Genomic DNA, 15,163 nt, shown 5'->3' on the forward strand with positions numbered 1-15,163 from the left:
AGCCTTTTCAAAGCCTGAACATCTTCCTTTCATTTATGTTTAGACCATAGCCTTTTTTTTTTATGTGTCTCAACATGAGTTAAACTTGGATGAACTCTTAACTTATTGACCAATTTTTATGCAACTCATTTCATAATTGTTTTTGTTTTTTAAGACCTCATCACAACTATGCTCATCCACAAAGGTTTTAATTTCAAATCATTTTATAACTTTGGTCCATGCACAATAACTCTTATAAGGGTGTTCATAATGTGATTTGGTTTTATTTTTAGATAAAAAATAATTTTAATCAAACAAATAAATATACAATTCAATTTAAATATCATTGTTTTTAATCTATTATCATAATATTAATTCTATTGACTAAAATTATGTAATTATTATACTATATTATTTTAAAAATAAATTTATTTTTCATTAAAATTTGTTTAACATATTAGAAATTATTACTTTTTACTTTTATTTGGCACTATTAAAAAATAATATTAACAACTTTTTTTGTAACATAATAATAAATTATACATCATTTGATATTTAACATTAATGTTAAGAATATTGTTACATTTTTTATCAAATGAAAATATAATATGCACCTTGATTATAAAGTAAAGGAATGTAATAAGTTATTTAATACTTATCATTAAATACCACAACAAAAATCATATATTAAAAACTTATTATGAAAAGAAGCACACTATAAATCACATACTTTAATCATTAACAATTTAAAACAATATCAGCTACATAATGCAAATCATATATTAATAAAATTAATATAATTATAATATGCGGTTTGGTTCAATTTTTATAACAATAATTGAAAATCAAACCAAACAGCAAATAGTATGCAATTTTTTAAGTTTTTTTATCTTTGCAATTTTAGATTTAATTAATTTTTTGGGATTGATTTAGCGATTTACCAACGATTTGATTCGGCTTAATCTAAACACCTCAAAAATCTCATGAATATTACTTTTGTTTGTAAGTTGCTCTACTTCATGATTATTTTGATGTTATTTAATATCACGTCCATGAAATATGGTGTAGTCTCTTATAACATTAATAAAATTTTATTTAAACCTCCAAGTGAAAATATCTAAAATGGTTTTTTACATTGTATTGAACTTCTTGTTTGATAGTCATGATTTGAGTTTGTGTAAAAGTGTATTATGTTGGAGATTATGTAATTAAGTATTTTATTGTTTGTGGATTAGCTTGTCAGTTAATTATATCTTTAAAGGATTAGAATGATAATAACTTGTAATCATAATTTGTAGAAAGTAATTTGTTACCATTTTTTTTTAATATAGGGAGAGTGCTCTAATAAAAAAAATAAAACATTTAATATTAACAATTTAATCTATCATAAACATAATAACGTGTTAATCCAATATAATCAATAACACCTAACATCTATCCATACACATGTACTACCAAGCAAGGGGTCACATGCCACCTAAGTTCGAATTTCATATTTTCCAGGAATCAAATTGTTAGTGATTGATATTTTTAGTGGTCAAAATGAATATTTAAAATAAAAATAAAAAAAAAAGTGAAAAGGAAAGCATGAGATAGATAATAGAGGAAACAACGTGAGAGTTCCACCGGAGTAAAGTAAAAGCTTTTGTAGATTCAGAAACCCTCACTTGTTGTTGGTGTGGTTGTGTTTTTGCATGCTTCGGACATGTCGATGGCGATGGTCCACCCTTCGGTTCACCCAATCGAAGCCCCACCCATGACTGAGCATGCAATTGCAATTGCAATGCCCAGACACACTCTGAAGGATACGCAGGGCATGCCCGGCACCCTCGGTGGCTTCCTCTTGCGCTTCGCCCAGTTCTCTTTCGCCCTCGTTTCCCTCTCCGTCATGGCTACCACCTCCGATTTCCCTTCTGTCACTGCCTTCCGGTATTCATTAATTCCCCCCTTTCCTTATTTTCTGTTTAATCGTGCTTATTTTTAATTGGGTTTGTGGTAATTGTTGATTTGGGCTTGTTTTTTGTGTTCAAAATCAGCACCCCAGATTTTATTTTTTTTCAAGTGGGTTTTATCAAGGGGGCAATGAAATGTAATGAAATGAACTCTTGTACATTCACCATATTTAGAAAGAATTGATTTCTTAAAATAGTTGGGGCCTTGGTGGGCATTTTATTGTCTCAGGTTCGTACTAATAAATTCATCTAACAAGTTTGAGAATTGTTTTGGGTAGTTACTAGTCGTTATTTCGAAGATACTTTAGTGATAAAAATGGTTAAATCTAGTGCTTATTTCGCATTATATTTTATTTAACAACTTACTAATATAACAACAAAAGTAAATGAGGTTGGTTGGCTGAATGAATCACATAACGCCATTTGATTCAGTTAGAGACCAAATCTTCTGAGATATTATTATTCACATGAGATTCTTCTTAACAACTTCCTCATATGTCTTTTTTGTCTCTCTCTCTCCCCAGTTCTTAGACTAAAAACCATGCAATTTATTCTTATTCTTGTTACCGGTGTACTTTTTTGTATACATGTCCAAACCACTTTAATCAGTTTTCTGTCATTTTTTCCTCAATTGGTGTCACACCAATATTTCCTTGTCTTTAGCAACTTACTAGGAACCGAAAATTCAGTCTTGATAAAATGGGTGGGAAACCTAGGCTTTTACCAAAATCACTCATGGAACCCCTTTCAAATTTATTTCCTTTTATGTTTTGTATCTTTTTCTCTTAAATAGTCCAAAGTTACTGCTGATTTCTGAATGGGCATTCAGGAAATGATAAGATTATGATGGAATAAATTTGAGAGGAAGTTGGAGTAGCATTTAGTGAGGTGGGGGAATATAAAGTAAATAGTAATACACTTAAGGTGGTTTGGTCATGCAAGGAGAAGATCTACTGAGAGGCCCCAGTGAGAAAAGTGGATCAAATGGAATGTAGTCCAATTAAAAGAGGGAGAGGGAAACTGAAGAAAACTTTAGGAGAAACCATTTCAAAGACCTTGATCTAAATAGACTTTATAAAAATCTGATTTTCAACGAAACATAATGGCATTGTTGGATACTTGTAAGTTGTAACCAACCTCACTTGGTGACATAAGGCTCAGTTGTGGTTTTAAGTGGAATTCTGTTTATTGGAATCTCCTTATATTTAGTGCTATATTTAGTATTTACTTGGGCTAGAAGCCTACAAATTTTATGCCATCTGAAGATCCAGTTGGTGATCTGTTCAAGCCTTTGCCTCTCTAATCTATTTGGGAGTTATAAATTGTCTCAGAAGAATATGCACACTGTATGAATCAATTAGGCTTGGAATGGAAATGAGATTTGAGAGCATTCAAAGGCTCCATTATATGTACTGTAGGAAGTCATATTCCAAATAGTGGGCCACTCCACTTCCTTAAATTTGTGTATCTCTACTGTAATGTTTGCAAAGGTGATCAGTTCATTAGGATTCGATTAGGTCTCCATTCGCATAGTCTTCATTTTCAACACAGCATAACAAGTTTTGTTATATTTCTTGTACCAGCTACCTTGTTGCTGCTGTCAGCCTGCAAAGCTTGTGGAGCCTCTCTTTGGGAGTTGCTGATATGTATGCCATTTTAGTAAGGCGTGGCTACAGAAATGTGAGAATTGTCCGCTTATTCTCTATCGGTGATGGGGTAAGACAATGCTAGAAAACTTTGTGTACTTTTAATTAATCTTGTAAAATTGGTGTTATCGTCACATTGTCCTGAACACTCTGACACAGAAACTGTCTGAGTATATTCACTATCCAAGAAAGTTGTAACAATGGTAGCAGTAAAGGCAGTGAAAAAGTTGTCTTGTTCATTAGAAATATAACCATGTACAAGATGGTTGTCTGTCTCCAACCAGAGACAATCATCATTTTAAGGAAATACGCATGTAAAACTGTACCTGACCATCAGATTAATACGTTTTGCGAAAGACTATTAACACTGTACATTAGGAAAATGCATTTTAGCTATGGAACTGATTAAGTGGGATGATGCAAAAGTCAATGTTTTCAGCTACCCTATTATTGGGAATATAGTTTGTTCGTTCATTTGTTACAATAATGCGTATACTGTACTATAAAGAATAAAAAAAATGCAGAGGTACTCATATGGTGTTTTCTTATAATTTATTTTTCTATGAAACTAAGTTTTTTCCTGTGAATTCTGGTGCAGATTACTTCAACACTTACATTTTCTGCAGCCTGTGCTTCTGCTGGTATTACAGTCCTCATTGGCAATGATTTGAATGATTGTGCACAGAACCATTGCAGCAGGTTTGAGACAGCAACAGCAATGGCGTTTATGAGTTGGTTTGCTGCTTCGCCCTCATTTATTTTAAATTTCTGGACGCTGGCCTCCAAATAGAAGCAGCAAGAAAGGGTTTTAGCTATGTATGTCATGTAACTTTGAGGATTGATGGCCCTGATTGTTGCAAATCTTAACCATGGGCTTTTTTGATCCTTTGAAATATTGCTGCTCTTCAATTCAAGGCATGAGCTTTAAACTTTTAGTTGTGAGGTTTATAATTTCTCAAACGATGATATGGTAACTTTCCAAGTACATGTCTACATGGCACAATATAAAGTTTATGCTGGTGTGAATGAGTTTGCACAAGTATAGCACCCAGAAATGAGTTTTGAAGTAGATTAATCAACTTGATTTCTAGAGTAATAAACTTCTAAAATTCTAGGAGCTGGAGTCGTGGCATTGACAACCATGTTCAAGAAGTAATAAGTTATAGCCTCAAACAGTAATGCATAGAGGCTAAAAAGGCCTAGAGTTGTTAATCATTGGGTTCGGACTAATGGAGTCTGCAGAGTAAAAGAAGTAATAAGTTATAGCTTCTGCGTAATTCGATAAATTTGAAGTGATTTTATTAGTATACGTGTGCATTAACGCATGTTCAAATATATATAATGTAATTATGTAAATTTATTACCTCTCAGATATGATTTTTTTAATAGGCAAAATAAATTAATTGAGGGTACCAGAAATACAAAAAACAGGATACAACCAAATAACAATTTCAAACTGTCCCTCAACCCCACGGTTATCCAGTATTTACAACTCTCAGATATGATATTACATAGTTACTTATACCAAAATTTAACGTATTTGTGATAGATCCAATTCAAATTATATTTTATATATTTAAAATATTTTTTTTGTAATTTTTAATCATGGCATAATTTATATATTAAAAGGGATTTGTTAACTTATAGTCATTTGTGTTTTAGTTAAAAATGTAGCAGCAAGTTATACTTATAGATTATCTTAAAATGTTTTTGGTGTAACTATGTTTTGGTTCTTGATAAATAATTAAATTTTTATTTCGGTTTTTAATAATTTTTTGTTTCAAATCAAATTTTTTATTGTTTGTTTCCAAATTTGTTTATATAGCACTTTGGAAAGTAATTTAGATAGTGCTTGAGGGATTAAAAACAAAATAAAATTAACAGGGACAAAAAAGTGTAAGAAAAATTATTGGAGACTAAAATAAAAATTGTCATTTATTAAAGAAAAATATATATTAAGCATAAAATAAATATTTATCCTTCATAAGTTTGAATTGCTAATAGCACAAAAATAATAAACTTATTGGTTTTAAGACGAAGACATTTGTATAAATAAAAAAATTATTATTTTTAGGTTTAATTTGATGCTTTTCTTGTTTAAAGATTCAATTAGGTCATGTATTTTTTTTTAAAAAAAATAATTCAATTCAATTAGGTCCTTTACTTTTAAAAAGATTCAATTATGTCTTTTATTTTTTATAAAATGGGTTGAATTTGGTCCCATTAAAACTAAGAGAATGTTTTCAATTAGGATTTTAATTTTTTTTATAAAAAAATCTTGTGATATTCAATCAAAACTTTTAAAGAATAAAAATAAGTCTTTTAGTATGCAATCAAAATTATTAAAATTTTGTAAAGAATACAATGAAATTCGTTACATATTCTATTAAGACTTTTTACTCTTAATATTCAAAAGTCCACAAATTTTAGTATTTTTTTCTAATGGAATTTGTTTAATAGAAAATATAAACACCACATCTATTAAGTAATCTCATCCAAAATTTGAGATTTTTCAGACTTTTTTCTTTTTTGACCAGATTCTTCCTCTTTTTCTTTCTCCCTCATTTTTCTTGCCCATATCTCTCAAATTCAGCTCTTATTATTCTTTAAAATTTTAGGAGCAAATGCAAGAAAAATGTGACCAAATCTAAAAAAAGAGCATTGCTATACTTTCAAAATTATCAGTCATGAACAATACGAAATGGTGATTACTTGCATCTTATTGGTCAACAAAAAATAAAATTTAAGGGTAAAAATTCGAAGAAAAAAAATCATTCTTCAAAGGTATAATTACATTTTGTATTTTTTAATTTATTTTTAAATTTAATTTGATACTTTTATTATTTAAAGATTCAATTAGATCATATATTATTTTAAAACAATTCAATTCAATTAGGTCTTTTACTTTTAAAAAGATTTAATTAAATCTTTTATTTTTTAAATGAATTTAATTTGATTTGATTTAAAACTAATTTAACTTATTCTTTAAAAATTTTGGAGCAAATGGAAGAAAAATGCGACCAAATTAAATTCATCTAAAAAAAGAATAGTGCTATACTTTATAAAATTATCAGTCATAAACAGTACCAAATGGTGATTACTGGCATCTTATTGGTCAACAATTAAATAAAAAAGAAATAAGATAAAATATATTTGATGGAATTAATGGGATAGCAGTTGACTTCTGTTAGTTTAGTTGACAAAAATATACATTTTCATATTTATTGTTAATACAACTAATGTAAAACAAGAAATTTTATATCGATTTTTCCAAAGCAACTAACGTAAAAATGATAGCATTTTACATGGTTTGTTAACATAACATATGTAGAAAGACAATTTTATATCATGTAAAAATATCTATTTACAAAAATTTCATCAATCAAACTAAAATAACCGGTAAAAAATATAATTATAATATTTTAAACACTTAAAAAATCTGATGAAATTTTTTAATAGTTGAGTATCCGTTGAACTTTTTAATAATTAAGTGAATCAATTAAAATTTTAATTATAAGTAAGAAAACCAATTATATAATTAAGCCATAAGAAAACACAAAATATAGTTTAACTTTTAAATAATAGAATGATGAGATTGAATTAAAAAATAAATTAGAATAATTAAACCTTCTTTATATAAAGAAGAACAGAAAGATGACGGGTCCCACTGTTTAAGGCAAGGAAGATCCGATCCGGTTCGGAGAACAACCGAACGAGGTTTTCTTTCTTTCTGCTACGGAGAGAGAGAAATTGTTGAAGAAACTTTTCTACTTCGAGCATTTTTATTTTTTAATTTTGTTTGGTTTTAGGGTTTGAGAATCAGCGCCGTGTCACGATGTCCAATCATCACCGTTCTTCCTCTAAGAACGGCCTTCCACCTCAAGAACTCCTTGACGATCTCTGCAGGTCTCTCGTTTTTCTTTTTATTTTCTCGCTTCTCTGTTTTGTTTCCCAGAAAAAAATGTAGGAAATTATGGCACTGAAAGTTACGGAGCCTTTATAGCTTCTTCTGTGTCATTTATTTATTTAACCCTTGAATTGTTCTAATTTTCTGTTTTTTTATCCACAGTAGCAATATTATACTTTATGCCTCTAATTAAAATTACTGTCTTACATAAAGAATTGATAGTACTGTCAACTGCTGACTGTGGATGAAACTTTTTTTAATTATTATTGTTCTTGTTGTTTATGTCTTCAATGTGATTTTGGGTTGTAAGAATATGAGTATGGTTGTAAATTAAGCTTCAAGCAGTAGATTTTGGCTTCTTTTCTGTTGCTGAATGAGTAAATTATTCTTGCTACACTGCAATACAATTTTTTTGAAAGAGAAGGTTCTGCTGGATATTTGTCTTATGAACATTAAATCGGTCACTTTTGCAACTGCTTAATCATGGATTACTCACTATCAGCATAATGAACGTTTTTTTTTGCTATATAACCGTTCATTTTTTTAATAATGGTGAAGATCTTTGAAATGATTTGTCATAGATAATGATATATAGTAATGTTGTCCTCCGACTCCGTAACACTAAAGTCATTTGCATTGACATTCTTCCCTTTATTTTGTCGAGTATAAGTGTCCTCCTATGTTTATTTTGTTATGAAAACCCTTTTCATGTTCTTATATTGCAGCCGATTTGTGCTAAATGTGCCAAAGGAAGATCTTCAGTCATTTGAAAGGATCTTGTTTCTTGTGGAGAATGCACATTGGTTTTATGAAGATAATTCCGTAGAAAATAATCCATCTCTGAAGTCATTAAATCTGAAGGAGTTCACTTCTTTATGTATCCTTACTATAGCTGTTTTTGTTTTCAGTCTTTCTGTTTACAATAGCTGAATATTAGCTTTTCATTCTTAGGGCCTGTTTGGGTGTAAGCTTCTCTAGAAGCACTTCTAGAAGAAGAAAATAAGAAGAAAAACATGAAATGAGCTTCTCCATTAGCTAAAATGAGTTTTTCATGAGTTAATTTGTAGTTGTCATCTCATCTTTTAGAGAAACTATATTGGTGAGCTTCTAAAAATTAGCTCATGAAGAGCTTATTTTTGCTTATGGATAAGCTCATCTCATTTTCTTCTTTTAAAAGTGCTTCTAAAGAAGCTTACCCTTTTGACTAATAATTTATGAACAATTCGTGCACTGGTTTGTTTCATACTCTTCATTAAAAGGGAACTTGGTAAGCTATTTTCTTTGCTTTTGAACTTGGCGGTGAAAATGTGAGAGGAGGATATGGATTGTCCATAGAAATTTATTCCTACAACAACCACCAAGCCTTTTTTTGCTAGGTAGGATCTGGGTGGACGAAACAATGCAATAATGTTTTGTTGTGAATCATGTCTGTTCCGAACTAAGAATTTCAAGACCTTTAATTTGGCATTAAAAAAATTGTTGCTTCACAAGATTTACTTGTTCTATTCTTCTCCCATGCTATCTCTTGTATTATGTGAACCAAATCTTGGTAAACAGGGAGAATTCTCTTCTTCCTTTGATTTCTCCTCAGTATTCTTGCGTTATACGTAACATATAACAGTGTACATTTCCCAAACTGCTTGTGGAAAATTATCTCTGCATGATAAGGCACATAAAGATGTTGACATGCTCTTATCTGGAATTCCCTTAGTCCCCTTGCCCTGTTTTTTCTTCATAAAATCCTATGCATGGTTTCTTTGAGTTCATCAACGAGGACTGCATTTTTGCTCAGCTTGTTAGCCATGCTCACATGCTTGTGCATGGACACACAGTCAAAATGATAACTGTTAAGACAATGTAATACAGTAACCATGTTCTCCAATTACATTCCATGACCAGGTGAGAGAAGGCTATCTCTTTATGATTTACTCTGTAGACATTATAAGGCACAGTTGTCTAGGCTTTACCTAAAATAGAGCTACTCATCATGGCAGTGTGTTTACATGGTCATACTCTATCCATATCAATTTATATATTAGATGCTGTTTTCCTTAACATATAGCAGTGTTCAATAGCTGTGATGTTTTTCAGCCTTATGTGGCCCATATAGATGATATTTTCAAGGACTTCACTTCCTATAAGGTTCGAGTTCCTGTAACTGGGGCAATAATTCTTGATGAAACATATGAAAGGGTAAGACAAGAATTAACACTTTCAGCAATACTTATTTTTTGCTTTCTGTAGTAAGACAAATCTATTTGCTTACCTTGTTTTCTTGTGATGTTTAGTTACTGTAATCAGTGTGTTTGAATGTGGTTACGATCTGTGTTATGAATTCCAATTATTTAAGTTCCCAAATTGGCTATTAAGACAATGTATATTGTCAGCTGTCCATAGTATTGTACATGCAGTCAATTGTTGACTTGGTTTTTTATAATCTTCATTACTCCACTTGGTTAACTTCTTTTGAAAAACAGGATAACATTATTTGTTTCAGTTATAGATATAGGCTGTTTACAAGCTTTCACCTAACATCTAGAGCTTTTAGGAGAGTCATTTCATGTCATAATACAAACTAATTGGCCTCTGACCAAGTGGTTAAGACTAAGAATGCCCCCATTCTTAATACAAACTTTATTGGGAAAAACCCAAGTCCTACATCGGCTAAAGATAAAGCCATATAAGAGTATATAAGTGAGGGACAACCCTCATCCCTTGAGCTAGCTTTTGGGGTTGAGTTAGACTTAAACTAACATTCTAAATTCTAAGATGGTATCAAAGCATATCAAATATTATTCAAAAGGGCCGTCCACCATTGTTATCCACACACCAAGCCCAAGAAGTGTTGGGCGCGAGAGGTGTATTGGGAAAAATTCAAGTCCTGCATCGGCTAAAGATAAATCCATATAAGAGTATATAAGTGAGACATGGCGGAGCATCACGAACACGAGGAAGTGAAGGGTGAGTCCTTGTTGGAGAAGATTTCTCGGATTATGCTTTTACCACTGCTTAACAAGGGAAACAGACTTCCTACTGTTTCCCTAAATTTTGCCATGCCCTTTGTCACTCTCTTTAACAAGGATCCCGATTTTTCGATTCCTTAAAACATTTGGTTGTGCTTGTTTTCCCTTGTTAAGACCTTATCATGCACGTAAACTTGATTTTAGATCTCATGAATGTTTATTTTTAGGGTATTCTTCATCTCATGAAGGTACAAATGCTTGTCTCCTTTTGGAAGAATATACATCTCTAAAGATGTGTTGTTTAATGAATTGAGATTCCCTTATTCTGATTTTTTCCCCTCCTCTTCTAACTCTTTCAAAAATCTTGACTCTTATTTCACTCTTAATCCTAATCTATCTCCACCTTTAGTTGTCACTACACCCGAATTGTCTCAACCATCTCCCTCTCATTCTACTTTTGCACCTCTTGTTCCTCCTGGTTTTTCCACTAAACCTATTCATTCACCTACAATTCTTCTTCCTGAATCTCATTCATCACCCCCTCTGAATCCACATTTGTTCATCCTCAAACTTTAGAGTCCACAACCATTAATACATCCTCCTTTGAGTCTCCTTCAGCAGCTAACACAAATCCCATGCAAACAAGATCCAAATCTGGAATTCACAATCCTAGACTACATCCTTCGTTATTTCTTACTCATTCTGAACCTAAAACTGTGAAGCAGGTCCTGGAAAATGCAGATTGGCGTGCTGCCATGCAACAAGAATATGATGCTTTGTTGAAAAATAAAACTCAGGACTTAAGTTTTTTTACCTTTCAATAGACAGGCTATTGGGTGGAAGCAGGTTTTCAGAGTAAAGGAAAATGCTGATGGTTCCATCAACAAGTTTAAAGCAAGGCTGGTAGCAAAGGGGTTTCATCAAGTTCATGGCTTTGACTTTCATGAAACCTTTTCTCTTGTAATCAAACCTGTCACTATTCGTATTGTTCTTACCCTTGCTCTGTCATATGGGTGGGAGTTATTTCAGCTTGATGTAAATAATGCTTTCTTAAATGGGGTTCTTGAAGAATCAGAATTTATGACATAGCCTCTAGGTTTTGAAGTTGCAGATAGATCCCTGGTTTGCAAGCTAAATAAAGCTCTTTATGGCTTGAAACAAGCTCCAAGGCAGTGGTTTGATAGGCTGAAATCTACTCTACTTCAGTTTGGATTTGAAGGGAGCAAATGTGACACTTCTCTTTTCATCTATAGGCAACAGGTTCATATTGTTTATCTTTTGGTCTATGTGGATGATATAATCATCATAGGTAGTTCTACCTCTCTAATTCAGCAGCTCACAATCAAACTTCACACTGCATTCTCTCTCGAGCAACTTGGACATTTGGATTGTTTCTTGGGTCTAGAGATCAAATATCTTCCTAATAATTCTATATTGATGACTCAGAGTAAATACATTCGAGACTTCACAAAACTCTCATTCTAAGATTCTAAAATGGTATCAGACAAGAAGTGCTGGGTGTGAGGGGGTGTATTGGGAAAAACCCAAGTCCTACATCGGCTAAAGATAAAGCCATATAAGAGTATATAAGTGAGGGGCAACCCTCACCCCTTAAGCTAGCTTTTGGGGTTGAGTTAGACCTAAACTTATATTCTAAAATTCTAAGAAGTTTCAACCCAAGGTAGAGGGGACTCGTGCATCATATATGCTTCAAGCCCAAAGGGCTCTATCATGAGGGGACTTACAAGGGATATAATAAAGCCATTCATGAGTCTCGTACACCACCTAACAGCCTACACTTTTAGGGAAAGTTGCTCCATGTCATTTTCCAAAAGGCATTCAGTGTTCTAGAAACTGTGTATTGGAAGTAAACAGTCTTGTTCAAAGGTAGGCAAATTAAAAGTATAATTTTGCAAAGAAATTCTAAGGGTAGTGAAATGTTAGAGATGACATATAGAACTTCGCTGAAGATCCTTTCATCTCTGAACTGATATAATAGTATCAAGAGATTCTTTCAGAGTTATTTATTGCTATGTTAAGCCATATTTACTTGCCTGCTGTGGACAGTGCTTGCTAGTGAAGGGATGGAAAGGTACAAGTTGGAGTTTCCCTCGTGGAAAAAAGAGCAAAGACGAAGAAGATCATGCATGTTCCATTAGAGAAGTAAGTGTGCTCCTTTAGAATTATCATTTTCTCTTTAAATGACTCTTTTTTTCTATGTGCATTTGGACTGTAGGTCTAGGAAAAATACTTATCTGTATTCTGTTCATAACAAAAATTGATATAGATTGAAAAATCTAAGTAATATTAATTGGCTAATTCATGTCTTACTAGGAGTCTTGGCTTAGTTCAGTTTTTTTTTTGTGGTGAACACAGGTCATGGAAGAAACAGGTTTTGATGTTTCAAAACTTCTGAACAAGGATGAATACCTTGAAGTTATTTTTGGACAACAGAGAGTGAGGCTTTACATTATTGCTGGAGTGAAAGATGATACAGCATTTGCTCCTCTTACCAAAAAGGAAATCAGTGTATGTTATTCTTTATATTTCTTTATAATAATTTATTTTTAAGTTTCTTATGATCCTTATGTACTTAGTGTTATCTTCAATTATTTCTTATATAGTAATTTAGTTTAGGATAATTTCTTTAGAGTAGAATGTAAAAGTACAATCCTGGGATGATAAGTCAATTTCCAAAAACAGAGAAACTAAAGGAAAAACAGAGTTTCCACTAATTTGAATCTTTATTACTCTGAATTTTGGATCTATATTTGGTCTTTACTGTTTGTTCCTTGCACCTCTGATTGAGTGTGTTGTGGCTGAGAACTTTCAACATGATTGCTCTTCTTTGTTCTTAAGTTAAAGATCATGGTAAAGTTATCTATATGTGATTGACAACTGTAGGTTATCAAAATACTGAGAAATTGTGTTACCTGCAGGAAATTGCATGGCACCGGCTTGATGATCTTCAACCAGCAAGTGATGAAGTGATATCTCGTAGCATCACCGGCCTTAAGCTTTATATGGTGGCCCCATTTCTGGCGTGAGTACAACTGCATATGATTATGCTAGTTTCAGTGAATGTCACATGTATTGTCAAAGTTAAAAAGATTCACTACCTTCATGCAGATCATTGAAATCGTGGATTTCAATACACCACCCTGCAATGGCTCCAAGGCCTGATTTGCCTCTTAAAGGTAACTCCTATTTCCTCCCAAACACTGGTCGGTTTTAAATTGAGGTCATAGGGTGTAGTTTAGTTACTCAATGCTTGGCGGTGTTGGGATGAGTTAATCTCCAGCAGCTAGTTCAATCTGTTGCACTACATTATGTGCATCGGAGCCTTGCAGGACCTAATCTCGACTACTGAGGTACAGTTGACTTGAGAGGCTGAGGCATTAGGATTGAGATGTGTTAGTATTGAATTGTAAGCTACGATATTGTGCAGATTTCTTTGCTTGGAAAGCTTTTCAGTGCACAATTTGTCAAGGGATTCAAAAGGAAAAATCAACTGTCAATGAACTTGCATAAGTGTTACTTGTTCCAAATTTAGTACTGCAACGCATTCCTAGTTTGATCCTTTGTACATTTTCCAAACTGTACATTCTTCTTACATTAGTTAGGAATGCTAACGATCCTTTACTTTTTGTGAAGGAATTTGCGTCTGGAAAGCAAAACCCGGTTCTATTGGAAGTAGCTCCACAGTAATGGATATGCAGCCAACAAAACCTGAAACTGATTCTCACACCCTTGACGTGGGGCCCGGCAAGAGCTTTCGGAATTTCAGATTTGATACTGCCTTGATTTTACAAGCAATGGAAGCTTCATTTTCTTCTTGAAAGTCCAGCAACCTTTCTGTAAAGTTTCACGTAACTGAATTGATTTCCCCTCTTTCATTGGTGTAGTATTCACTATCCATGCTAATTAGTTTGTTGCTGTACATCATGTTCCTCAAGTTGTCTGGTTGATTGAATAATATGTACATTGTGTACAGGAAGTATTTGTACCTAAATAGTTTTCTCAGTTAGTGTGGTATTATCTGTAAAACTAGAGTAAAGGTTCAATGTAAAAGTTAGACTACTCCCTACATTTGCACTCATTCAGACTCTGGATCTCGGGCAGAATTAAACCGATTTATTTGGTAATGCCATTATAAATCTTTACAAAGTGGCTACTTTATGGTTACTGATTACTATGCAAGTGGTTGATAGATAGATATGATTAACATCTCAGGTATGACGTAATTCTGCAAAAACAAATTTCTGAAGAAGAAAAATTAAAAGAAAAAAAATGTTTAGTTATAATTTTGGTCGAGCGTTGAGGATTGCCAAAGTATATAAAAATCTATAATCACACTTGCCTGAAAGTAAAAAATAATAATTAAAAATACATTTTTCTTAAAAAAAATTAACCCCCCTTTCTAAACTAGCTTATCTCACTTCTTTTCTTTGGGCAAATTATTAGTCTATTGATTTACTAGGATGCACATTATCTATGATAACACTTGTGGCCTAACATGCATGAAATTGAGCCTGAGGTTTTGGAGAGAAAATCCTAATTTAAATCATAAAATTTAATTAAATTGTTGTGATTTTGTATACTTTAACCCTCTTATGTTTGACAATCAGTCAATTTTATATCTCATCATTTTCTCAGGAAAAAAACCTCTCCAGCATCAAGACTTCATCTATTTGCTCAAAACATCTTCATTACATC

At 32.4% G+C, this 15,163-nt stretch overlaps 2 protein-coding genes across 2 annotated transcripts; both read left to right on the forward strand.

Moving 5' to 3' along the window:
* Positions 1-1,557: 1,557 nt before the first annotated feature.
* On the forward strand, positions 1,558-4,632 carry LOC114389006 (CASP-like protein 5A2). Its single transcript, XM_028349579.1, has 3 exons — positions 1,558-1,908; positions 3,515-3,647; positions 4,176-4,632. Exons 1-3 carry the CDS (start codon positions 1,685-1,687, stop codon positions 4,365-4,367), a joined length of 549 nt encoding a protein of 182 aa, XP_028205380.1. The 5' UTR covers positions 1,558-1,684; the 3' UTR covers positions 4,368-4,632.
* A 2,590-nt stretch (positions 4,633-7,222) lies between these two features.
* Positions 7,223-14,621, forward strand: LOC114391032 (mRNA-decapping enzyme subunit 2-like). Its single transcript, XM_028352030.1, has 9 exons — positions 7,223-7,294; positions 7,387-7,483; positions 8,210-8,361; positions 9,550-9,677; positions 12,515-12,610; positions 12,824-12,976; positions 13,387-13,490; positions 13,577-13,644; positions 14,102-14,621. The coding sequence occupies exons 2-9, from the start codon at positions 7,413-7,415 to the stop codon at positions 14,284-14,286; spliced, it is 957 nt and encodes a 318-aa protein (XP_028207831.1). The 5' UTR covers positions 7,223-7,294; positions 7,387-7,412; the 3' UTR covers positions 14,287-14,621.
* The last annotated feature ends 542 nt before the right edge of the window (positions 14,622-15,163 follow it).

The sequence above is a fragment of the Glycine soja genome, chromosome 16 (assembly GCF_004193775.1).
Source record: "Glycine soja cultivar W05 chromosome 16, ASM419377v2, whole genome shotgun sequence".
In the NCBI taxonomy this organism is placed as follows: domain Eukaryota; kingdom Viridiplantae; phylum Streptophyta; class Magnoliopsida; order Fabales; family Fabaceae; genus Glycine; species Glycine soja.